General features: G+C 44.2%; 1 protein-coding gene across 1 annotated transcript; it reads right to left on the bottom strand.

Moving 5' to 3' along the window:
* Positions 1-64: 64 nt before the first annotated feature.
* On the bottom strand, positions 65-26,415 carry LOC132584653 (vomeronasal type-2 receptor 26-like). Its single transcript, XM_060256553.1, has 10 exons — positions 26,276-26,415; positions 24,574-24,865; positions 22,408-23,271; positions 20,712-20,846; positions 20,157-20,283; positions 16,028-16,916; positions 9,231-9,341; positions 7,601-7,892; positions 4,419-4,451; positions 65-208 (listed from the first exon to the last, which is right to left on the bottom strand). Exons 1-10 carry the CDS (start codon positions 26,413-26,415, stop codon positions 65-67), a joined length of 3,027 nt encoding a protein of 1,008 aa, XP_060112536.1.
* Positions 26,416-26,655: the final 240 nt, after the last annotated feature.

Here is a 26,655-nt window from a genome sequence, read left to right as displayed (position 1 = left end):
CCTTGACCAGTTGGTTTAAGTACTGTGTGGTTTGTGGGGTTGGGGCAGCACTGGCAATATGCCCTTAGGCGGCATTCGCCTCTTGTTCGTGCATTCCAGGATTATGAGTTCCTGGGGTTTTTGTTTTGAGGTAAGTCCACATGGATCGGGCCCTCACGATGGGGTTGGGGTGCCCGGTCTCCCGCGCTGTATTCAAGCGCTTTGGCTCCTTGGTGGAGTGGGCGTTATAGGATAGGACCGGGTTTAACGACACGGCACACCTTCGGGGCGCCTACCTTTTGCGGTCCAGCAGGTACATGGGATGCGCCTGGCTCTTACATGTTTTTCAGGAGTTGGTCATCAAGCTGGGGGTACCTTTGGTATATGAGAATACCGAGGGGCCCAGTACGGTGCTTATATTTCTTAGGCATTGAGCTCGATACCCACCAGGGGGCATTTCGGCTGCCAGTAATAGTGCTGGCTGACTTTAGGGGCCAGTTGGCTGCGTTTAGGGGGCAACGCAAAGTGTCGCTGCCCTAATTACAGTAGGTGGTTGGTCACCTTAATTTTGCATGAAAGTGGGGGCACCTTGCGGGGCCTCTTTTAGGTGTATTTGGACCCCAGGGGCACCTGCGTTGGACAGCGGGTTCAGTACGGTCCCGCCAATTGGGAATTTTTTCCAATTCTATTGGCAGTTTGGCTTTGGGGTGAGCTACTCGCCCCGACCGGTTTGGGCTTGTTTGGGGCTTTAACATGGCGGTAGTACATGGCGGTAGTACATGTTAGCAACCCCTTGACCTCTTAAGTCGTGTGTGTGACGAACCCGGTAGGTTATTCATAATTTACCTCCGGGGGAACGTTTGGTTCCTGGTAGGGCACGTGCCCGTAGGCTGCAATGGGGTGGCGAACGCTCTACCTTGCCAATAGCTGGGGTGCTTTTGGCAGCCCGTCCCAGAAGTTGACTCGCGGCCGACGTGATTCCTCCCGGATCTCTGGCAATTTGTGAAGCTGAAGCTGGTAGGCATTCCAGCTGGCTTTGGCACCTAGTACCAGAGGGGGTCATAGTAGAGCGGCTTTCCTATTCAGGAGCCGCATGGGGCCGCGGTGTTGTAGGATTACTGGCCGATTTTGACGGCTCATATTAGGTAATCCTGCGTGTGGTAGAGAGAGAGGTTGGATTCGAGGACTATTGGGGGCCAACTGGCGGCGTTGCCTTTATTGGCAAAGCCCAGGGGTTGGCTGAGAAGACCTAATAGCAGAAGGGCATATGACAAAGCTGCTTCCCAATTCCGGGCATTTGGAAGCACCGCGGGACCACATGTTAATTGGGTGGTTCTGTGGCACGGGTTATGCTGTTCCCCTTTCGGGACCGCGCTGCTTCATGCGGCCTTGTTGATGGCCTGTTTTTGGCGTTTTGTATTGGCTGGTTAGTTGTGCAGTCTAATTACTGACACTGTGGGGCGGGCACCCCAGGATGGGATGTCAACATTGGTTGGCCTGCAGATGGCAGCAACCGTTTGAGCCAGGTGCGCCCGTTGGTTGCCTAGTGGGCATTTTTGGAGGGTGAAGGGTTTTATCGCCTCTTGGCCATGACTTGTTCTGACAAAAATTTTGTTTTTCAGGTGCTGTGGCTCGTAGTCAGAGGCAGCGTGTTCTCATCTGCACGCACAGCGGGGCATTCCAGGCGGCCCCTCAAGCCATGTGGTCTCCAACAGGCACCCAGCTGGGTTTCAGCGACGGGGCAGTTGGGGAAGGGCTGGGTCACTGGGGCCGGTGTTGGCCGTAGTGCGGAGAGAGGCAGGGCACCTTCTCCGCACATCTGTGTCTTTCGTTGGGGCGGTTTCAGGGGAACACCTATGGCCTAGCACCAAGTGTGCAGGTGGTCTGTATGAACAGCAGATGGGCTACACGGCTCAGTGCGGGGACTACAGATCACTGAACAGCCTCACCTGAGCGTATCTTTCATTGGGGGATTGACGCTAGCACAGGTGGTGAATGGCTCGGGGCCTGGCCGCTCAGCAACAACCCGAACCTGGCGGGCTTGTGCTGGGGGCAGGGTGTTCACCCTTTGGACAAGGCGGGGTCAGGGTGTGACCCCAGGGCTTGTCCTTCTTGGCTGGTCCTGGTGTGGTCAGCTAGATCACCATGAAAGACTTGGAGGTGTTCCCTTTCACCTGGGGGGATAGAGCGCACTAAGTGCAAGGCCAATAGGGCCGGGTAGAAATTGGGAGGGAACGACTTGGGGCTGCTGCGTGGGAAAGCTCCCTCCCAGCAGGTGTTGGCTGACCTCCGCGAGATTCAGCCCGGGGTCATTTTGGTCTGGTCGGCAATCTTGCCGTGCAGGGTGTGGAGATATGCCATTTCGACGGGCGGTGTTGACTGCGCCAGGCGCAAGGCCAATAGGGCCATTCAGAAAGCTATGCAAGGGGAATGGGAATCTTTCTCCAGCATCCGGCCATACGGGTCGAACAGGTTGACCTGTACCGGCCGGATTGTGTTCATCTTTCTGAGTTGGGCAACCGGGCCTTTTTTTTTTTTTGATGAGCTTCGGCAGGGGGTACGGTTGGCTCTGGGCCACCCATTGGGGTGCTAATGCCTAAGCAGAGGCTTGGCATTGGCGGTGGCTGGAGGAGGTTTGGCCACAGGGTTTTCCAGGGGAGCACCTATGGCCTAGCACCGTTGGTGCGGTGGTCTGTATGAACCGTAGATGGGCTACACGGCTCAGTGCGGGGAATGCAGATCACAGGGAGCCTCACCTGGGCGGATCTTTCCACGGGGATTGATGCCGGCCCAGATGGTGGATGGCTGGAGGCCTGGCCGCTCAGCTACAACCCGAATACGGCGGGCTTGTGCTGGGGGCAGGGTGGCTCGCCCTTTGGACAAGGCGGGGTCCGGGGTTGACCCCAGGGCTTGTCTGGTTCAGGTTTTCACCCCCCTGCCAGTTACAGTTAACTAAGGGTTTAATAAAGCGGCCCGGTTTAAAACCCAGCACTTGTGTCTGCCTCTTCATTCCGACTGGGGGGGCAATCAGCATTGCTGTCAGAAATCTGACAACAAATGTTTCTCTGCTACAACTCCTTCTGTTGTTTCCCTCACCCTTATGATAAATTGGTTATAAGCATCTCTAAAAAGATGTGCTAATCCATTTGAATTTGCTGAAGTGAGCTGTAACATGTGAAATCTTATTTTGGAATGAGGTTCATTGGTTATTCTTTAAAGTATCGCTTGTTGTCTGATTTTGCTACGATAGAATACCATGCCTACCTTTTGAATATTATTGGGACCTCGAAAGATTAGAGATTTTGGATATTCTACTGTTACATAACTATTTATTTCTATGTGCAGAGCTTCTTTTGTAACAGGAACTCCTTTGCAAATTAGGTCACACACCCTATGCAGCCAATCCTCCTGGAGCTTACAGTAGAACCTGTACTCCCTGTAAGCTCTTAGAGGATTGACCACATCAGGGGTGTGTGGCCTGATATGCAAAGGAGTTCCTCCAACAAAAAGGTCCTAAGTGAAACATGACAAACCACATCACCCATGGCAATAAGTAGATGCTGCAAAGGAAACTACAGACCCCAAACCACCCATTTGGAGGTTGGGGTCAAGAATTATAAGCTGAAAATCACACCTGGTTAAAATTGGACTGCCATACAATACTGTCCTCATGAATGATGAATTGTTGTCCCTCAGGAGCATTGGCGTTCACCCTTCCAACTTTCACTCTGGCAAAGGACTTGTTTGGAAATGTGACTAGGTTCATTATATCAAATCCAACTTCCATTTCCCTAACATTAAAACACACTCTTTTTCCAGCTGAGTTGTTAAAAGAAACCTGCTGAAGAAATGGGTGAAGCTAGTTGAAAGAGAAAACAAAAGATGGGATAGTAACTGTAAGGAGCTGTAATCATTTAAGTAGATCCTGATGGTCTTCTTAATAAACATGAGAAATGAAGGATGGAACACGGAGTCTTTTTTAGGCATTCCTCTAGTCAGCTGATCAAGACACACCACCAAAACCTGGACTGAAACTTCTCCAGATTCTAGGATCTTGGAATTTATATAAATCATGGAATGTACTTCTGAACACTATGCCAATAATTTAAAATATTGGGTTCTTCAAGCAGAGATGAAGGGGGGGTAGGGATGTGAACATTTGCTTGACTTAATCTAAACCCAGAGGAAAATAAAACTACTTTATCAGGGTGAAAGAATGAAACTGCAATGCTTTCTCCATGGTTGTGGTTTCAAGACAGACAGACAGACAGAGATACACATAGTACATCCAAAAAGTAGTGTATTTATGGTGTATAGTTCAGTGAAATAGTCTCCCCCCCCCCACAAAAAAAAGTGTGTGTGTTGTTTTAGTCTCATGGGATAGAGTTCTGCTTCTCAGATCTGTATGCTAGTTAGAACTATAGGCTGCACGAACTCACATCCCTGTATCTTTTTGCTAACTTGTTTCTGATCTGCAAACAAAAGGAAACATTACACAAAAATTCTGTGCCAGTGAATTTTGTCGGGAACACTACATATCGGAGTTGAAAAGTTGCATCTGTTCCCAGAAAGAAAGAAAGAAAGTCATTTGTTGTAGAAATATTACCTGCCAAGGTTGCAGATCCTGAACTTGAAATTCATTGCTACCCATTAATGTTCTGATATCAGACTTAAATGTATACATATTATTCAAAGCATGTGCCACAGCACAAACAGCGTTATAAATGCTATAGCTATGACCATTCATGTGTATTTCAAAAACAGGCCCAGGAAGATTATCTAGGCTCTGCTCCCCGCCACATACATCATTGTCTTCCAATGGATTCTGGGAAATTTGAAATGAACAGTCAAACGCGTGCTCCCAGAAGTCCTTGAGAAAACCATCTCCCTGTTTCAAGTCAGGTTTTATATTATGAAGAAATTTCTGGAATCCTGGGAGTTTGTTTGACTGCATTGTGAAGAAAAGAGCACCATGGAAGAATTGGAAATCCCAGGTCCTTTGAAGGCTTGTTAATGCAAAGTCAACCTGGGCAGTCATAATCCACACCTTCCTCAATGATTTGTTAGTTTTATACGCAGCATCTCCGAGGAGAATCAAACTGTGCAATACTATAAAAGTCATAGATTCTCCATAGAGAATAAATGCACTGGCATTGCTGTCTGAGAAAGAAAGATGGATCTTTGCAGTTAACTCATTAACATGACTCCATGAATCTAAGTGGACACTGTTTGGGAGTCTTTCTGTGAAGGCCAAACATATTCCTTTAAGGGAAAGCAGTGGTTCCAGCTTCTGTAGAAAATGATCTCCACTGTTGTCATCTACAGCAAAGAGCCCAACCCATGTCCATCGAAAATGGAGAAGCACGTGGAGTATTCCTGTATGCTGATGGTCTTCATTCGGGACTATGTGATAAAAAGAAGATATTTCCATTGTACTTCCCTCCTTTGAGCTGAATGAGCCATATGTGATCTAGAAGGAAATGTATAAAATTATTTTGGAAACAATTTATAAGAGTGCTTCTATAGATATGCGTTTTTATGCAGTGAATACATAGATGGAAGTTATATTTACAGAGAGAAAAAGCTTCTGGGCTTTTGATGACTGAATTTCAACTTGTGCAAAAATAATGTAAGTTTTGCAAAATAATAATAGGAAAATAACCAAAACCATGTAATGCATTTTTTTTTTTTGCACAGGTGTGATAGACAACAGGCATATACATGCAGAGAGGCAATGAATGTGAGTGACAGCTAGTGGAACAGCAGCAGCTAATGAAAACTCACTCTGATTGGGTAACTGCTTCTAACAGTCAAAAGAGAGTGGCAGTTAGATAGTTGGAGACAGCAGTTACAGAACTAAAGTGATAGAAGTGTGATCAGAAAAGAGAGTGGAGTTCTTGGAGATGCTCTCGTGTCAAGAGGCACAAAGCAGAGTCTGATTCAGAACCCATGTGGGGTGGTTTTGAATACTGGAGACTCTGGTGAGATGTTGTTCCCAGGAGTGAAGAACAGTCTCTCTGTATTTGTCAAACAAAGAATCACATCTTGAGAAGGAAAATAGTTTCCCATATTAAGCTTACTGTCAAAAGGGGGGAAGGACTAGAAGTCTAGAAGATCGGGGTTTGGCCAAAGGTTTTAGGTGGCTGCGGAAGGCCCTCAAAAGGTGCCAAAGCTCCGGTTATTTATCTTTAAGGGAAGATAGTAATGGTCTGGCCAGAGAAAGAGTTCTAGTGGAGAGACCTTAGTCTCCAAACCAATGGGACAATGCAGGGTACACTTAAGATTGTGTGATTTTTACAGTGAAGTTTACCAGAAATATAGAATATTTATCAACAGATAAACCTATAACGTCAATGATACCTTCAGGAAAAGCTAAACCCTTTAAGGGAAACTCTGTAACTTGAAATATAGTCAGTTACCTCAGAATTAGTTCTGTGTTCAGTTTTAACTGTCTGCCTACATCTTCTAAATTCCCAAAACCTATGTATATATCTACAAAAAAAGCCCTGTTAAAACCTATGTATATATCAATTCCCTTCCCTGCCAGTTTGTTTAAATAAACCAACATTTGTTTAAATCCTTCCCTATGCCTACTATGCCATTTTCTGAAAGGTAAATTTTGACAACAGAAGCTATGACAGGATGACAGGAGTGTAATACTCCCTCTAAACTGGAGTCTTGTGAAAAAAAATTCTACCTTGTCAGCTACTGCCATTAAGGTTGTGTGTGAGCAACTTGGCTACTGCATAAATTAGTTTTCTCTGGGGCCATCCTTCCTGAGTTAAGACACAAACGCGTGAGCCGGAGGCAAAAAAACCTATAAACTAGCTCATACTAACTTAGCTTAGAGGGAGCATAGGTGGAGTGCTTATTAAATTGCTCGCACTTTTCACAATAGGTAATAGGACTGTGCTATAATGTAATGGGGTTGCAAAGCGTTGGACTCGACTGTGCGACTGAACAACAACAACAAGCAATGTAATGGCTTAGAAAGTTGCAAAGGGACTACCGCCTTATACTAATGCCTTTCATTGTGAGTATGCTCTGACTTTGTCCATAAATTGTCATGTCTGAATGCTTATGCTTTGTTTCAGCTCTGTTTTAGATCTTTGCTTGTTATCCAATTTCTGTAGTCCAAACCACAGAGCACACCTGCTGATTGTATTTGACTTGCACTGTGCAATCCATCTTGAGTCTCACTGAGAAAATGGAGTATAATTTTCTCTCTCTGTGCCTCCCCAAAAAGGGAAAGGCATATATTGGCAGTTTTATTGCCATACATCTGTCAGAGATTAATATTTTAAATTGTAACTCCATATTTGATTTTTAATAACTCTGAATCTTGTAAATTGAGTTCCCATGTGTATTGCCTTGAGCCCTATTTTATAGGGGAGGGTGGTTTAAAATCAGCTTTAATGAATAACTAGAATATAAAATATTACCCATATTTCATATTTCCCTACCCTTGAGTTAATCCTACTTCCACCTTTGCTCTTCTGTTCATCAGAATATACTTTCATTCAGTTGCTGGAAGAGGCAGTTCAGGGTTTGTTTGTTTAGTTTTTTTGTCATTCTCAGTTTTAACTAAAGTACAATTGTTTAGAGATAAGTGTGATCATACCTGTGGAATCTTGTAAAGACCTAAGATATCTGATATGCGAAAGGAGACATCTGCGCTGAGTCCTCCGATGACAGCTATTGTATTTTTCTGAATGTCACATTTATAGTTGGGAAAAAATCTGTGATAATGAAAGAGCAGGTCCACAGTGGTGCGATAGGTCATCTTAAACTCATTGTAGCTGTCATAAATGTGAAAACCAAGGGTGACGTTGGGCAAGATTTTTGGATTCTCATTGATCTCTTGGATGGCAAACACCAAGGCCAGGAGGTGTTGGTAGAACTTGGTCACAATCCTGTAAACACAGTGAAATATTCTGAGATATTTCTGTTCTGCTTTACCACAACACTCATCTATTCAGGCTCTGGTTTCATTGTCTTTGTGTAAAGATATAATTGGATTTGTTATTGATACTTTATATTAAAATGCTTTCTTAAAAAATTGATTTAAAATATGTCCTTTTACCACTGTCAAAAAAATACATGAAGAAACAAGATTTAGCACTGGGTAAGAAGAAAGAATGGGAGGGAAGGTAGCATGGTATAGCCGAAGCTCATCAGATCTCAGAAGCTAAGCAGGGCCAGTACTTGGATCGGAAGAAGATTCTGCAAAGGAAGGCAATATTGAGCGACTTCTACTACACACTTGCCTTGAAAACTCCTTGCTGGGGGTTGCTATGAATAACTTTTAACTTGATGGTACTTATATACAAATGTAAAAAAAAAAAAAAAATAGGAGCACAGTGCAAAAAAAGTCATAGTCATCAGTTTGAAAGTATCCTACCGGATTATATATGTTTAACAGAATGAAGAATCATTGTCAAGAGAACCCATGTTATGGGGAAACAGGGGGAACAAAATGCCGGGGAATACACGATGATAATTTGGAGGCAGCTGAAAAGGTAACACTGAAAAGAAGGTAAGGGGGAAGTGAATGGCATTTTGAGAGAAGAAAGAATTAAAATGGTGAGAAACAAATTCATTTGTCACTCACCATTTTAGAATCTAGGAAAGTGTGTAGGAACCCACAGTGTGGATCAAGATTTGCAATAGACATTACAAGCAGCCCACATAATCTACAATAAATATTTCATTCTTGTTTCCAAATTATTGACATGCAAGTATCAGTGTTCTTCAGATGAGATGCCACCTGTCCCTAGCATTTTCACAGTCCTCTCCATTCTCCATTGATTGGACCATATCAACAGTCACCTTTATCAGTGTTTTATTTATTTACTATCTTATTGGCCATTCATGATTTCTGCAGAAATTATTTCAGCTTTGCTGTCCATTTGATAACTTTTTGTTCATTTCCACACATTTTGGAAGACTTTTCTTAATTTACATTCCTGAAATTTGGACAGAGGTCATGCAATTAAAAAAGTTTATTTTTGGTTGTAAATCCCTCAACTTTCAGAAATAATAACAATAATAAAAACAGTTCTTTGTATGGAAGTTCACCATCCAGATACACTGCAAGTGGAGCAGAAGAGTCAGTAGGACATTGAAAAGAATTGCTGGGCTGAACCAAGCCAGCACATACTCTCTGGATGAGTCTGACACATCTGTAAACATAAATTAGGGTCTGTGATCTGGCCAAGCTCATACAATGCAGAAGCTGGAAAATATCTTACATTGGCACCTCAGCCAGATAGTGCAACGGATGTTTCTTGAAGAAAGGTTCGTGAAGGCTGTAAACGATCTGTGAAGTAATCCCACCAATCACAAGGTCCCCTGCCTGGTACCTGTCATGTGGAATCAAAATGGGGTCAGATTCAGGACACTGCATTCTCTGGCATGCCATGGGAGGCAACAGAAGCAGCAGTACCAACACCAGCCTCACCATTCTGACTCTCCTGTGCCTCTCTACAACACAAGTTACCTTGGGTGCTAGTTCCATGCACTGTTGCATTTCTTAAAGGGAAGTGCATTGGCCTTTTACCTAGCATCAACACAGTGGCAAACATGTGCCTTGAATGCTAGCTGAGTTTTCTGGTAACTTTGACCTGCAGTCTGGCTTATTGTCTCAACTTGACAAAGACCAAAGAGATGGGGCCCTGCCTGTATTTTGACCCTACGTCCAACTTGTAATGCCACAGCAGCAGTTTTATAACCACTTTTATTGATGTTTTTGTACTTTGTGAAAGACACTATACCTGATCCAAATTACAGTAATTTGGATAATTATGGGGGGGAGATAATAATGTGAGGAGAGTTTATGTTGTGAGAGACATCTTTGGTAGCAAGATTTTCTTTCCCTTTCAAACTATAGTCTCATCTGGTCCTTGGCACAATAGTAAGTAGGACGTGTTCATCAACATTCCACATTATCACAGCTGTTCAGCAAATCATTGTCTTCACAATGAGAAATAATGTTTTAAAAAGACAAATAAGCTATAGTCACCTTTCTACCTTTATCTATCTGTCCGTCTGTCTGTCTGTCTGTCTGTCTGTCTGTCTGTCTATCTATCTATCTATCTATCTATCTATCTATCTATCTATCTATCTATCTATCTATCTATCATCTACCTACCTACATACCTACCTATCTATCCATCCCTCCATCCTCTGTATATATAAAATTGATAATAAAATATGATTAAATTTGTGTGAGTTGTGTGAGTAGTGTTAAATAAGATTCACCTCCCACCTTTGGACCCGCCACCAGTATTATTACATAGTCATGCAGAAACAATGCTACAAAAGATCAGTATGCTGAAGGTGATGAACTCGGTTTTGTTTAAAGTGTATGGCAATTTTCTTGCATAGCAAGCCACAATCAAGCTGATGAGGGACAGAAGACCCAAGTAGCCCAAGACAATATAAATCATAGCAACAGACCCTTTATTACATTCTAGATTGATCTCTTCTTTCAAAGAGAGTGTGTCCAAATTCGGGGAAAGGGGAGAGATTTCAAGCCACACCATGCACCAGGTGTTTTTAAATGTTGAGAAAGATCACTTTGCTGTCACTTCTTAAATAAAAAATCCCCACAAGCTTTTTTAACACAAAATTGCTAGATTCTATGAAGACAAGTATGAACACATAGGTTCTAGTATTCCATCTTCAACAGCTTATGAGGATCACACCTAGGAAAGACAGGACTACCCAGTTCCACTTCTGTATTTCAGTATCCTCCCAGAACCTTTGTTCTCCTTTCCACTCTCCCTACCCTCCTTTCTAACTGACACTCCTAACCAATATTCCCTCAAAGCTGTGGAGTCTTTTGAGCAAAAATTCTATTTTGTGATTGTGAGCTACTGGCATTCAAGTTGTAAGAATTAGTTTCCTCTGGGGCCATTTTTCCTGAACTAAGACAAAAATGTGTGAGCTGGAAGCTAAAAAGTGGAGCTAGCTCACACTAACTCAGCTTAGGGGGTACACTGCTCCTAACTGATCTCTCTCAGGTGAACAGCATAATTTTTTTTGGGGGGGGGGTGAACCTCTTGTCAGTCATTTTCAGAAGGGGATAGCATGGCGGTTCCACTTGAATCACTGATCCTGCCTCTGCCATCCAGAGCAGAGTCTCCACCTCTTGCTAGGCCTCCAAGAATGAGTTTTACCTCCATCTGAGGTCCTTGGCAGCTGCAGATATCACGTGTCCAAGAACCACAGTTATGCAAGACAATCTGGTTTTTGTGCAAAAGGAGAAAGATAGTTTCTTAAGTAGACTGGTGGTGGGTGCTTAAGGTTCTATCTATAAAGCATAGCTTTTGTTTTGTTGGCAACCGTGCAACTCACATAAAATATAATTTAGGGCCTCAGATGAGGAAGAGCCTTTAAATAACTGTGAAAACTCCCCTAAATATTGCTGTATTTGGGGGGTGGAGGGGTTTGTAATGCTGTGGGCTTCTTCAACTTGACATATCTTAGGGGTTCAGCACTTATTCATTTCGCCCTTGGAAGGGCACTGAAATAAGGAATTTGTCTTTGAACTTCCATGTGTTCTAGAAAGGATTATGAAACTCCACAGCAAATACGTTTGACAGCTGAACTTCTTGTACCTGAATGTAGTGACCAATTGTAAGCTGATCATTTGGTCTGTTTTGCTCATACTGAGCAGCAGCAAATGCCTGCCGAACTGGCTTGTATTATTCTTCTGCAAAACTCCACATGTGCCAAGTCTCTGCTGCTGATTCAAGCTGAAGAGCTGCCGGAAGGACTAAATGACAGTGGATGGGATTTTCTCAGAATACAGCATTTACTTGAGTGTTTTATAAGATTTGTGATCCATCTAATAGTCTATTTAAACAATTGCACGCTGAGCACAGCAATCATACTTCCAGGATGGGGGATAGCAGAACTAAACGGGGCAACGTGAGAAAATACACATGCCTTTTTTTGTAGAAAAAGCTCAGCATGAACTCATTGGCAGCTGACTGAAGACTGAGAGAAGGCTCAGGTCAGTCAGTCAATTAGTTAATTTTGGAGCCATGGCAGGCAGGAAGGCTGATACTCCTGGATGAAGAGACGGGTAGGGTAACTTTGCACACTTGTCCCAGGAATAGGGTGGCCATAATGTCTGAAGGCCAGCCAGGGACACCTTGGGGGGGGGGGGAAGGTAGGGGTGCGCGCGCGCAAATCGCGCCCGCCACCGGAAACAGGAAGTGACGTCACTTCCGGTGACATCACTTCCGGTGACGTCATGCCACCGCCGGAAACAGGAAGTGACGTCACTTCCTGTGACATCATTTTCCCCACACCACCTGCCGGAAATAGGAAGTGACATCACTTCCTGTGACATCATTTCCCCCACGCCACCTGCCGGAAGCAGGAAGTGACATCACTTCCTGTGACATCATTTCCCCCAAATGCCACTGCCGGAAACAGGAAGTGACTTCACAGCACTTCCTGTGACGTCCCCAAAAATCCCCCAAATATCACCGTATTGTCAGTATTGTCTAGTCCAGTCAAAAACACAAAGCTCCCTTACACTGAATCAGTGCTTGGGTCCACGAAAGTCAGTATTGTCTAGTCCAGTCACAAACACAAAGCTCCCTTACACTGAATCAGTGCTTGGGTCCACGAAAGTCAGTATTGTCTAGTCCAGTCACAAACACAAAGCTCCCTTACACTGAATCAGTGCTTGGGTCCACCAAAGTCAGTATTGTCTAGTCCAGTCACAAACACAAAGCTCCCTTACACTGAATCAGTGCTTGGGTCCATGAAAGTCAGTATTATCTAGTCCAGTCACAAACACAAAGCTCCCTTACACTGAATCAGTGCTTGGGTCCACGAAAGTCAGTATTGTCTAGTCCAGTCACAAACACAAAGCTCCCTTACACTGAATCAGTGCTTGGGTCCACCAAAGTCAGTATTGTCTAGTCCAGTCACAAACACCAAGCTCCCTTACACTGAATCAGTGCTTGGGTCCACGAAAGTCAGTATTGTCTAGTCCAGTCACAAACACAAAGCTCCCTTACACTGAATCAGTGCTTGGGTCCACCAAAGTCAGTATTGTCTACTCCAGGGGTGGCCAGAGGGAAGGAGGGAGGTAGGGAGGAAGGAGGGAGGGAGGGAAGGAAGGGAGGGAGGAAGAAAGGAAGGAAGGAAGGAGGGAGGGAAGGAAGGGAGGGAAGGAAGGGAGGAGGGAGGGAGGGAGGGAACGAAGGAAGAAAGGAAGGAAGGAGGGAGGGAGGGAGGGAGGGAAGGAAGGAGGGAGGGAGGGAAGGAAGGAAGGAGGGAAGGAAGGGAGGAGGGAGGGAAGGAAGGGAGGAAGGGAAGGAAGAAAGGAAGGAGGGAAGGGAGGAGGGAGGGAAGGAAGGAAGGGAGGAGGGAGGGAAGGAAGGAAGAAAGGAAGGGAGGAGGGAGGAAGGGAAGGAGGGAAGGGAGGGAAGGAAGAAAGGAAGGGAGGAGGGAGGGAAGGATGGAGGGAGGGAAGGAAGGAAGGAGGGAAGGAAGAAAGGAAGGAAGGGAGGAAGGGAAGAAAGGAAGGAGGGAGGGGAAGGAGGGAGGGAGGGAAGGAAGGCCGGCCACCCCCCCGCCAGCAGCCTCCCCTCCCTGCTTACTTACCTTGTTCCAGGGCAGGTGGCGGCCTCTCCTCCGGCCTGCTGGTGCTGCTGGCGGGGCTTGCGGCGGCTGCGGAGGCCGGGGAGGCAGCGGAGAGGCCGGCGCTGGTCTCTGGAGGCCCTCCAGGGACCAGCGCCGGCCTCTCCGCGGCCTCCGCTGGTCGGCGCTCGTCGCCGGAGGCCCTCCAGAGTCTCTGGAGGGCCTCCCGGGACCAGTGCCGGTGCCTCCGCGGCCTTTCCGCAGCCTCCGCTGGTCGCTGGAGGCCCTCCAGAGTCTCTGGAGGGCCTCTAGCGACCAGCGGAGACCGCGGAGAGGCCTCCGCTGGTCGGCGCTGGTCGCCGGAGGCCCTCCAGAGTCTCTGGAGGGCCTCCCAGGACCAGCGCCGGCGCCTCTGCAGCCTCCGCTGGTCGCTGGAGGCCCTCCAGAGTCTCTGGAGGGCCTCCGCTGGTCGGCGCTGGTCGCCGGAGGCCCTCCAGAGTCTCTGGAGGGCCTCCCGGGACCAGCGCCGGCGCCTCTGCGGCCTCTCCGCGGCCTCCACTGGTCGCTGGAGGCCCTCCAGAGTCTCTGGAGGGCCTCCAGCGACCAGCGGAGGCCACGGAGATGCCTCCGCCACCGGCCCCGCACGCGGGCGGGGAAGGCGGCGAGTGAGTGAGGGAGCGTCCCTGCGCACACGCAGGGACGCTCCCTCCCTCACTCGCCGCCTTCCCCGCCGGCGCCCGCGGCCCACCGCCTCCGGGGCTGGCTAAACCGGGACCTCTAATGGTCCCGGTATAGCCAGCCCGGGAGGCGGGAATAGGGGGCCAGAACCGGGACATTCCCGGGTGCCCGGGACGGTCTGGCCACCCTGCCCAGGAAGGCATGTTATGTTCTGGGTTAAAGCTACAGGAAGGGAATAGTGTTACCACACAAATTGCAAGGAAATACCCAGAATATAAGACTTGCAAAAAAAAGAAATCTGAGCAAAAACCAGCAACCAGACTTTTCTGTAATGCACAGAGTTCCTATATTTAATACACTGGTAAATAACCAGGAAAGCAATAAGGAGAAATTTAAACAGTATTTTACTGGCGGTTTCAGCTCCAACAACTGGTTCATGCTGTCTCTCTCACACACAAAATTTACAATGAATTTGAATAGCAAAAACACTTCTCTTTATGTGAGTTCCTCAAATACAGTTTGTCCTAAAGTCCATAGGTAGGAAAATTCAGCAATTCCGTGTCCAAGATGGTGGAGGTCTATGTGCTACAGAGTATTACTACCAGCATCAAAAGTTTTAAGGTATTTACTAAAAAGGAAATGCTCACAAACATACTTTTAGCACAGCAAGGGACCCAAAAGAAATGAGTAAAATGCAATTCCTCTGTCCCTCTCTCTCTATATGTTCTATCAGATGTTAAAATGCAGGACAAGCTCTTTAGTTTAGGAAGTTATAGATATCTGCAGAGTTTCGATTACCTTGAAGCTTCCTAGATACCACTACCTCTATACCTCAGTTAAGAGTGAGAAAAACAGAGACAGAGAAAGACTTTTTTGTTTGTTTCTGTTGTTTGCTTCAAAACAGATAAGCCCCTTCACATTATATTCCTTAAGACATTTCCCCACAATCTGTTCTTTAAACCAAGTCAGTTCCAACATGTAAAGCAAACAGAATTGTTTAAGATGCAATGACTTTGTAATTTATGTTTCTTCATTTATTATTCAGCACCTTTGTGGCCCATGGATAAACCTTGGTGGTCTGCTTCAGTTCTCTCCTCCCCCATCACAAGTGAAATCTAGAGGCTCTATAGAGGCAATGAACTAAACTTAAAATCATGCAAACTGGAGAAGTCGGTGTGAAAAGGATCCCAGGGTCTTAGTGGACCATAAAGTGAACATGAGTAAGCAGTATGATATGGTAGCAAAGAAGGCAAATGCAATTTTGGACAGTATCAACAGAAGTCCAGATCATGTGAAGTGATGGCATCACTTTTGTCTGCTCTGGGTAGACCTCACCTAGAGTAATGTGTTCAGTTTGGAGCACCACAATGAAAAAGGATATAGACAAACTGGAATTATACAGAGGAGGGTAAAAAATATGGAATGCCTGAACATCCAAATTTGATAGCACTTAGAACTATCATAGATGGAGAGGATAAGAATTTTCTTGTATTTTGCTTTCCCCACACTTGGGCCACCATGGGCTCTACATGTCATACGTTGGGCTAGTCAGAGCAAGGCTAGCACAAAATATGCTATTAAAATTCAGAAATGCTTCATGAACTTTCATAATCTTGGAATTCAGAACAAACGGGATGCTGAGTAGGAATGTATATATCGGTAATAACTAATTGAAATCCAGTATTAGTCAGACTCACAATAGGCCTATGAATCCCTCAGAAGAAATGCACGGAATCAGATAGCTATAGTCTTTTAACACTTTTGCCTTTTTAGTTGTTCTCTCTTGTTCAGCTCAGGCTTCAACACAATAATATAGCACTTGGGGAAAAAAATACAGGCCAGTAACCCTGCACTGGAGGACAGTATAGAGAAAATCTCCACGGCTACCATGTGTTTCCCTTTGCTGCTCAGGTAGGTTGGAACAAAAGACAACCAAACACTGCAAAAGACCAACATGCTGAAGGTAATAAATTTGGCTTCGTTAAAAGTGTCCGGCAACTTCCTGGCCAGGAAAGCCACAGTCAAGCTGATGAGTGACAGAAGCCCCATGTAGCCCAGGACAATATAAAACATGAAGACTGACCCTTCATTGCATTCTGCCACTATCTCAGTAGTCAGTGACTGTGTGTCAAAATGTGGGAAAGGGGGAGAGGATCCCAACCACACGACACAAAGGCCTGATTGCATAAGGGAACAAGTAAGGATAATGGAAATGGACAGTCTTTTCCCCATCCACTTCCTCATGCTGAATCCTGGTTTGGTTACCATGAAAGCAACAATCACAGTGATCGTTTTGGCCAACACACAAGAAATAGCCACTGAGAAGATAATGCCAAAAGCAGATTGTCGGAAGAAGCAGGTCACCTTCTTAGGGTATCCAAGAAATAACAAAGAGCTGAGGAAGCAAATCAGCAGAGAAACCAGGAGAGTGTACGTGATATCCCGGTTATTGGCTTTGACTATTGGGGTATTTTTGTGCTTCATAAATGTACCTAGAACCAAGACCGTTACTAGGGAAAATGAAACTGCAACTGAAGCTAAACTGATCCCTAAAGGTTCATCAAAGGACAAGAAGGTTATAACTTTAGGAATGCATCCATCTTGGTCCTTGCTTGGGTACTGTTCTTCTGAGCATCTGATACAGTCAACCATATCTGGGGAAAGAAAGAGAGAAAAGGGAGCTTTCCTAATACCAGTCACTTTGTCACTGAAACTCAATTGTTTTTTTTACAATATATGTTATTACAAAAATCTCCTAGGTCTTTCTTAATGCTGAATTTGCACTGCTGAAGTTTTGTGTGGACATCGTTAGGAATAATGGCACGTATGATTTCCTCATTGCTGGCTGTTATTGTATGTTATTATTATAATGCTGAATTCATGTCAATTATTTATTGTTCTCAAAGCATTGCAAATACTTGGTCCATGATCAGTTTTCTCAAATCATAAGCCCTATTGGTCCGAATCTTTATTTGTAATTTCAAGCCAATTGAAGAAAAGCTTTTTCATTCTGTAAATGAAAACACTCTGTGCCCGAGGCTAGCCCAATCTTGTTGGGTATCAGAAAATGAACATGGCCTGGGGAGTTAGTACCCAGATGAAAGTACCCAGATGAAAGCACACCAAAGAAGTACATTGTTGCTATGCAGATCCACAAGAGGACCTGTCCTTTTACACCATGACTCTCAAGCTTTCTAAGGAGCCTGTGATGAGGAACTTTATCAAAAGCTTTCTGGAAGTCAAGGTAAACAACATCTATCGGGTCTCCTTTGTCCACATGTTTGTTCACCCCCTCAAAGAAATGTAACAGGTTAGTGAGGCAAGATCTTCCCTTACAGAACCCATGCTGAGTCTTCCTCAATAACCTGTGTTCATCAATGTGCCTACTCATTCTGTCCTTGATAATGGTTTCTACCAACTTTCCCGGTATTGAAGTCAGACTGACTGGCCTGTAATTTCCCGGATCGCCTCTGGAACCCTTTTTAAAGATGGGGGTGACATTTGCTAACTTCCAGTCCTCAGGAACGGAGGCAGATTTCAATGAAAGATTAGAGATTTTTGTTAGAAGATCCACAAGTTCAACTTTGAGTTCTTTCAGAACTCTCGGATGTATGCCATCCAGACCCGGAGACTTATTAGTTTTTCAATTCGTCTATCAGTTGTAGGACCTCCTCTTTTGTCACCTTAATCTGACTCAGGTTTTTCAACACCCCTTCCAAAATTAGTGGTTCTGGGGCGGGCAAAAAGTTCTCATCTTCCACAGTGAAGACGGAGGCAAAAAATTCATTCAGCTTCTCAGCCATTTCCCTATCCTCCTTCAGTAATCCTTTTACCCCATCGTCATCCAAGGGCCCCACTGCCTCCCTGGCTGGTTTCCTACTTCTAATATATTTGAAGAAATTTTTATTGTTGGTCTTTATGTTTTTTGCAATATGCTCCTCATAGTCCCTTTTTGCCTGCCTGATCACAGTCTGGCATTTGATTTGCCACAGCCTGTGTTCCCTTTTACTAATCTCACTTGGACTGGTTTTCCACCGCTTAAAGAAGTCCTTCTTACCTTTTACAGCTTCCATTACTTTGTTTGTTAATCATGCAGGCCTTTTCTTATGCCTGTTTGTGCCTTTCCTAACTTGTGGTATGTATTTTATCTGAGCTTCTAGGATTATAGTTTTAAATAGTCTCCAAGCTTCCCCAAGGGTTTTGACCGTATTTACCTTTCCTTTCAGTTTCCTCTTCACATGCCTCCTCATCTCAGTGTATTTACCCCTTTTAAAGTTAAACGTGGTTGTGGAGGTCTTTTTGGGCAACTCCCTATTTATACAAACGGTGAAATCAATAACATTATGGTCACTGCTCCCAAGCGCTGCAATCACTTTTACATCTCTCACCAAGTCTTGGGCATTACTTAGGACCAAATCCAGGATCCCCCCACCCCTGGTAGGTTCTGAGACCGTCTGCTCCATAGCACAGTCATTGAGAGCATCAAGAAACTCAATCTCTTTCTCTCGACCAGAACGCATATTGACCCAATCAATATTGATAGATCATAAACCCTGGGAGGAGCACACAATCCTCAGCTCCGCCATCCTTCTACACCTGACCTCTACTGGCACATCAGCACTCACTCTGAGGTAAATTTGTACCTCAGACAGATGTTAACAGATGTAGGGGAGTTGGAAGGAAGGATTCACAACTTCCCATTGAGGTCACAATTAGTGTTCCCTCTAAGCTGAGTTAGGGTGAGCTAGCTCACAGAATTTTAGCCTCCAGTTCACACATTTTTGTCTTAGCTCAGGAAGGATGCCCCCAGAGCACTATGATTTATGCCTGTAGCTCACAACTTGAATGCCAGCAGCTAACTACTTTAATGCCAGTAGCTCACAAAATAGAATTTCTGTTCACGAGTCTCTGCAGCTTAGAGGGAAGATTGATCACAATGAGTCTCCAGGTCAATCATTGCAATTCCTCTGGATTTTCCACCATTCAGAACAGGACTCAGAAAAAAAAACATTTTCTGGTATCTCAGGAAACTCAATGGCTTGATTCATCATACCTAGTTCTAAATTTGGGGGTTGTCTATTACTACAAGTATGCAGGGGTGATGCAATGAAACTCTTCTGCAAAATAAAATGGCACACAAAAGCCAGTGAAAATCAACCCCCAGAGTTATTCTTCTTAATACATGCACATGTGCTAGGCACAAATGAAGCGAAGAACAAATTCTGGATCCTAACTCATTGACCAGCCTATGGAATTCTGGCTTCTTGTAGATTCTCCGTGTTCCAGTGATATGAATAACTAAAGCATGATGAGCATCGTTACATTTCTCATCCCATTAGCCGTAACTGAATATCTGAAGAAATAACACTTAGAAAGCAATGAACTTCAAGTAATTGCCTTCCCTTTCTTTTGGATACTGTGCAGAAATTCCTCTGACTTTTAGGGAAGATGATAGAGGCTTCTGGTTTATGTGCACACTGTGGGCGTTTTCCCACAGAGCTTACCGCGGAGCGACGTCCCTCTTCACCACGCAGCGTCTGCGCGGATTTCCCACCAACTGCTCCTAGGAACCAGGAAGAGCCGTGGCTTTTGCATCGCTAACGTAAACTGGTTTTTAGCGGTTTACATTTGCGACGCAAAAGGCCTGGCACTTCCTGGTTCCTCGGAGCAGTTGGTGGGAAATCCGCGCAGACGCTGCGCGGTGAAGAGGACGTCACTCCACGGTAAGCTCTGTGGGAAAACGCCCTGTGATAAATTAGCTTGATAAACCATCTTCATTATTACTAGGGAATGTGATGTACTGACACTGTAAACCTATACACTCACTTTTGAGATTAAGTCCCATGGAGTAAACTTGCGTGGGGTTTACTCTAGGCCTGCTTAGGATCACCTACCTATCCCATCTGTAATCTTCCCTTCTGGGCAATGAACACAATCGTAGCAGCAAAACTTCTCCCCTTCCTTCTTTTTCTTTTGATAACCAGGTTGGCAGTAGTCATTGCACACAGAAACAGGCACAACCTATCCAAAAGCATGAAAGAAGATCAGAATAGAAGCAGTTAAGACACTTACTTTTATTAGTCATCTGTAATAAAATAGCTTGGCTCTATCTTAGTTTACCCTGCAGTCTTGCCCTAAAGTGGAGGAAACCACATCCCATAACAGAATGAATCGTTATGCTTTGCATAAATTGTAAATACCTCCTCAATCAGCCATGTACTGACTCTACTTAGCTTCTGAGAACTGATGAGATCAGGGTATAGTATCCTGCCTTTCTTTCCACACAAAAAATGAGATTTCTTCCCACCATCACCCAAACCCCTACCATATAGTGGCCCATAAAACACCCTTTCCATCCCCACCTGGTTAAAAGTTGGTTGCCATGCAATTAAATCGTTGTACATTATCATTTTTTTCCCTCCAGAAGCATCCACCCTGCCAACTTTTACTCTGGCAAAGGACGTGTTTGGAAAGGTGACCAGGTTAATGATATCAAATCCAGTGCCCACTTCCCAGTTCACATTAAAGGAGACTGTTTCACCTGCTGAGTTGTTAAATGAAATCCCTTGAAGAAATGGGTGGAGCTGGTTGGAAGAGAAATGGAAGACAGTGATTTATGAACATCCCAGCATGAAACCCCAGATTCTTGCATTGGTAGAAGGGTGAAAAGCTGCAGCTGAGCTTTTTAAAGCAGATATTGGATTGTTAACATGTGCTAAATTTATTTGTACCTATTGCCCTAATAATCTTTTATACCCAACTAAAGACCAGAACTGTGATAAGTTTTTTAATGTTGTAAACCGCCCACAGTCTGCTTGCAGGATATGGCGGGGTATAAATAAAAAATTAAATTAAATTAAATTAAAGCCGTCTGTATTTTCACTCCCCAGAACAACAGTGTCAGGTGCTATTCAGTGAACCAGGACTTTAACATTAGATTTTCTGGAAAGAAGGTTAGGGCTACACAGCGTCCCTCAAAACTTACGGTACATTTCTATATAAGAGGGCCTATTGAACTTTCCCAAGAATGAAAAATTATAATTAGAAGCCTGCAAAAGCAAGTGAGACCACCAATCACAACGTTTTTAGAATGTGATGCAAATGGCAGCAACTTGGAAACATAAGAACATAAGAGAAGCCATGTTGGATCAGGCCAATGGCCCATCCAGTCGAACACTCCAGTGTCACACAGTGGCCAATATATGTGTGTGTATATACACATACACACACACACACACACGTATATACTGTGGCTAATACCCACTGATGGACCTCTGCTCCATATTTTTATCCAATCCCCTCTTAAAGCTGGCTATGCTTGTAGCTGCCACCACCTCCTGTGGCAGTGAACAACTGTTGTGAAAGTTGTGTCACTGATTTGACAGAAAGAGGATACCGGGGTACCTCAACCAAAGAATGTCAGGGAAGAAGAGAAAGCCTTCAGAGATTTTTGAAATATAATTAGAAGAGAATGTTATCACAGGAGGAACTTGAACTCTTGGCTGCAGAGTGCTCTTCAAAAAAAAAAATCAAATCCACATGACCAACAAAAAATTCACATATTAACAAAAGCAAGGGAGTGATGTGCAAAGAAAAATGAAACTTTCTAAACTAATATATTCTTGATTTACTAATACTAATACATTCTGGGATTCATTTGTTAACTTATTCAAGCTGGTGAAACCTTAGAATTCCCATTTGTCTCCTTCTGAAGGGACATCTCCCAAGGATCATTTGTGACTGTTGTCCGTGCTGCTCAGCTGGTCAGGAAGCAGATACTGGCCAGCTAAATGGGGTTTGTGTGTATGTGATGGTCCTTCTCATGTGATGATGCTATTTATGGTGTGACCTGGAAGTGGAAGCATCATGCCAGAAGCAAAACTCTAGCACTCAGCCAAAATCTCTCTAGAAACCATCGTGTTTGGGGGCAAGTGCTAGACCATCACTCTCAGACCATCACATCCCTGTCAGTTCTTAGTCAGCCCAGAAGTAGCATTATCACCAAGAGTTGACAATCTTGTCCCCTCGGTAAGTTCCCGCCTTGCCCCTTTCTCCTGCCAGTTGCTGGTTGCCAGGCATGGGATTTTTGATATTGTCTCTTGTTGTGGATCCCTATACATGGCGATTTCATTGAGCAGACATTACCTGCCAAGGCTGGAAATTATGAAGTTCAAATCTCTGGCTGTCCGCCATTGCTCTGTGACCAAATCTGAACGCAGACATGGCGTGCAATGCATGTGCTATGGCATACACAGCATTATAGATACTGTAACTGTGACCAGTCATGTGCATTTCAAAAAGAGGCCCAGGAAGGCTCTCCAGCCTCTCTGCCCCGGTGCACACCGCAAAGGCATCCATAGGTTCCTGAGGGTTCGGAACCGAACAGTAGAAGGCTTGCTCCCAGAAGTCTGGGAAAAATCCATCTCCTTCCTTCCAGTCAGGTTTTATGTCTTCAAGGAATGTCTGAAAGCCAAGAAGCTCTTTGGAATGAATCATAAAGGAAAGTGAACCATGGAAGAACTGGAAATCCTGTGCCTTGGTAAGGCCTGTTAATGCAAAATCAACCTGGGCCGTCATAATCCATACCTTTCTCAATGTTGCGTTTTCCATATAGGCACCATCTCCTATATGTAATAAAGTCATCAATCCTACTAAGGTTTTAGATTCTCCATACAAGATATAGACATTGGCCCTGCGATCTTGAAAAGGTTGAAACATTAGTGATGCTACAACATTAATGTAATGCATGTCATTCCAATGCGCTTGGTTTGGTACAGTTTCTGTGAAGGCTAAGCAGATTCTGTTCTGGGAAAGCAATGGCTCCAGGGTCTGCAGAAAATGTTCTCCACTCTCATCATTGACAACATAGAGCCCAACCCACGTCCACCTGAAGTGCTGAAGTAACCAGATAATCCCCATATGCTGATAGGCTTCATTTGGTACCATGCGGTAAAAGGAAGGGGACCGTCCTGCATCCCTCTCTTCAGGTGCAAAAGAGCCATATGTGAGCTAAAAGGAATATGCAGGTGTTTTGGAGATGAGCTGAGGAAAGTGTCTTTGTGTATATGCCTGTTTATGACTAAGTGTTCCCAATATAGTACAATTTCTAAGAAATGGTCATTAAAAAACGAAACAATGCATCCTGAAAGCACAGTACAGTATTCCCCCACAGGCTACTTATGTAGAGCAACTGTAATCAGATGACACTAATGCATCTAAGTCAACTGTGACCTCCTTAATTTGGTACTTGCTCTCAGCTGCTAGGACATTGTATGCGCAGTTGTGGAAGCAAGAAAAAATACCAGAGAAATGGGATTGGATTGTAAAAGTTATGACATGGAGTGAAATGGACAAGTTAACAAGGACCTTAAGAGACTATGATTTAGAAGTATTTGAGATGGAGTGGAAAAAGTTCAGAAGATACATAGAAAAAGAGTGGAAAATAAAAGGACATTGGACAATTTTTGATAATGACTAAGTACAAGAGGGAGGAGGATATTAATTTTGGTTCTTATTAATTAAGGGTACCTTTAATATTAAGATTTTAAGTATATAACACCGGCGGGGGTTAAGTAACGGGAGGAGGGGTGGGTAGAAAGTAATATATGGGATAGATTAAAAAAAAGTAATTATTAATGAAGTAAGAAATTGAAATTTATCACCATATGTTACTAATAAAATTGTTTAAAAAGAACTGTGACCTCTTTTCTTGGCGGGGTAGCGGGGAGCATACTTGCAAGGCAGAGGGACTTCCACTAAGCCACAGCACCTCCAAGAATATAGTTAGTGAAATCACTGATTCTCTGCTAAAAGTTCCCAAATTTTCCATGTGTTATCAGGTTATTTCTACCATTTTAAAGCTACTCTCCATTTTATTTCATTCATTTATTTATTTTAAAAAAAACCCTCTCTTCTTTCATCAGTTGTCCAGTTCTCTTTCTGAATCACAGAATAACTCTCAGGATGACAAAAGAAGATTTAATTACATGTGAGATCAGTGGAAATCCATGAAGAAGATGAAGAGGATGACGACAAAGAGGATGATGAAGATGATGAAGAAGAAGAGTTGGATTTATACCTTAGCCTTTACTTCGAGTTTCAGAGTGGTTTACAATCTCCTTTCCCTTCCTCTCTCCACAACAGACGCCCTGTGAGGCAGGTGTGGCTTAGAGAGCTCTGAGAGAACTGTGACTGACCCAAGGTCACCCAGCTGGCTGCCTGTGGAGTGGTGGATCAAACCCAGGTTCTCCAGATTAGAGTCCACTGCTCTTAACCACTACACCAAATATTCTACCTATGCAGATATCCTACCTGTGGAATTTTGTACAGAACTGAGATGTCTGCTATGTGGAAGGAGATATCAGCGCCAAGTCCCCCGATGATAGCTATTACATTTTTCTGGGAATCACATCTGTAGTTGGGAAAATATCTGTGAAATTTATAAAGCAGATCCAGAGTGGTGCGGTAGGTCATTTGGTCACTGTAGTAGCTGTCATACATATGGAATCCAAGGGTGATATTGGGCAAGATTTCAGGGTTCTCATTGATCTCCTTTACAGCAAATGCCAAGGCCAAGACATGCTGGTAAAACTTGGTCATCATACTTGAAAAAAGAGTGGAATGTTTTTTAGAGGAGAATATGTTGCATCTATTCACCTGAAGACAATTTTGGTTTGATCTGGCACAGATGTCCTTGCCTCAGTAAAAGAATATTCTTTCATTTCTTCCTGAAGTCTTCTGAGCTCAGTTGCATCTTATTCTCTGCCAAATATTGCACTAGAACTCCACCCTTTTCAATGTAAGATATTTTCTTTTGCCAGCTCATTTATGGTGACCTCATATGTTTTCAAGCCAAGAGACTAACAGAGTTGGTTTGCCTTTGCCTGCCTCTATGGAGCAAGGGTGAAGGTCCTGTCCAAGTATTAACCAGGATTGATCCCACCGGCGAGATTGGGCTTGCTCTGCCACAATTACAGAAATTACTTATCACGAGGGCTTTCTTTGTAGCAAGAACTCCTTTGCATATTAGGCCACACACCCCAGATGTAGCCAATCCTCTTGGGGCTTACAGTAGGCCCTGTCCTAAGAGCCCTGTAAGCTCTTGGAGGATTGGCTACATCAGGGATGTGTGGCTTAATATGCAAAGGAGTTCCTGCTACAAAGAAAGCCCTGCTTATCACTATAGTTCATAGAATAATAGAGTCGGAAGGGACCATAAAGGCCAACTAGTTCAACCCCCTGCTCAATTCAGGATCATATGAACATATGAAGCCGCCTTATACTGTATCAGACCCTGGGTCCATCAAAGTCAGTATTGTCTTCTCAGACTGGCAGTGGCTTTCCAGGGTCTCAAGTTGAGGTTTTTCACACCTATTTGCCTGGACCCTTTTTAGTTGGAGATGCTCTACCACTGAGCCACAGCCAGGAGTATCCCGACAAATGTTTTCCAGCCACTACTTAATGATTGTCAGTGAGGGGGAGCTCACCACCTCCCTTGGTAGCTGACTCCACTGTTGTACAACTCTTACTATTAAAATGTTCTTTTATTGATAGCCAAACACTACTTTCCTGCCCTTAATTTAAACCAATTATTGTGAGACCTGTCCTCTACTGTCAACAGGAACAGCTCCCTGCCCTCCTCCAAGTTGACAGTCCTTCAAGTACTTCAAGAGAGCAGTTATGTACCTCTCTTGAAGCAACACCTTCTTCTCCAGATTGAACATTCCCAAGTCCCTCAGCTTTTCCTCACAGGGCCCCTGATCATCCTTGTTGCTTTCCTCTACCCCACTTCATCTATTCATATTGTATAGAAGTTACATACATCAAACTGCATAGAAATGTAGTACAGGGGGAAAAAACATGTATATGAGATTAATTAAAAAGATTTTAAAGGACTTGTGTTTGGGATAGACCTACACCTACATATCCTTTTTCTTAACAGTCTATCATTTGTATAAATACTCATATAAGATTTGTCCAAGACAACTAGATACAGTTTTAAAAAAAAACTTACTGTGGAACATCGAACAACTTCTGAGGAAATTCATTAAATGCTGGTGTGTGAACATCATAATAGATCTGAGAAATCACACCACCAATGTGGAAGTCCCCTGGCTGATACCACTCATGTGGCACACCTAAAGGATCTTTCATAGTGCACTTGGTTATATCTGTCTTGCATACCATGCAAGGGAGGAACAGCATTAATAGCACTAAGCCCAACATCCTACCAGCGACCCTTGTTTCCGGAGACAACTTCTCTAGTACAATCTTATTGAATTACCAGCTTGCCTTTTGTTAGGCTGTCTTGGAGTCTGCCAGCCCATTAGAGAAAAGGCAATACAAACAATCAGCTTGATTCTCTTTGGCTTCACCAGGGTACAGAACATCAAT

Source organism: Heteronotia binoei, chromosome 15, assembly GCF_032191835.1.
Source record: "Heteronotia binoei isolate CCM8104 ecotype False Entrance Well chromosome 15, APGP_CSIRO_Hbin_v1, whole genome shotgun sequence".
Lineage (NCBI taxonomy): Eukaryota > Metazoa > Chordata > Lepidosauria > Squamata > Gekkonidae > Heteronotia > Heteronotia binoei.
The sequence above is the reverse complement of the archived record's forward strand: the minus strand, read 5'-3'. Positions and strand labels throughout refer to the sequence as shown.

Bases quoted from the DNA above. Each gene is read 5' to 3' on its own strand.
- LOC132584653 (XM_060256553.1), bottom strand. From the start codon at position 26,415: ATGAAAGATCCTTTAGGTGTGCCACATGAGTGGTATCAGCCAGGGGAC. The intron at 20,847-22,407 runs GTAATGTCTGCT...TCTTCCAACCAG, and splicing joins ATAATTTCCAGCCTTGGCAG to CTCCACCCATTTCTTCAAGG. The intron at 209-4,418 runs GTGAGTTCGTGC...CACTCCACCAAG, and splicing joins TAGCAAAAAGATACAGGGAT to GAGCCAAAGCGCTTGAATAC.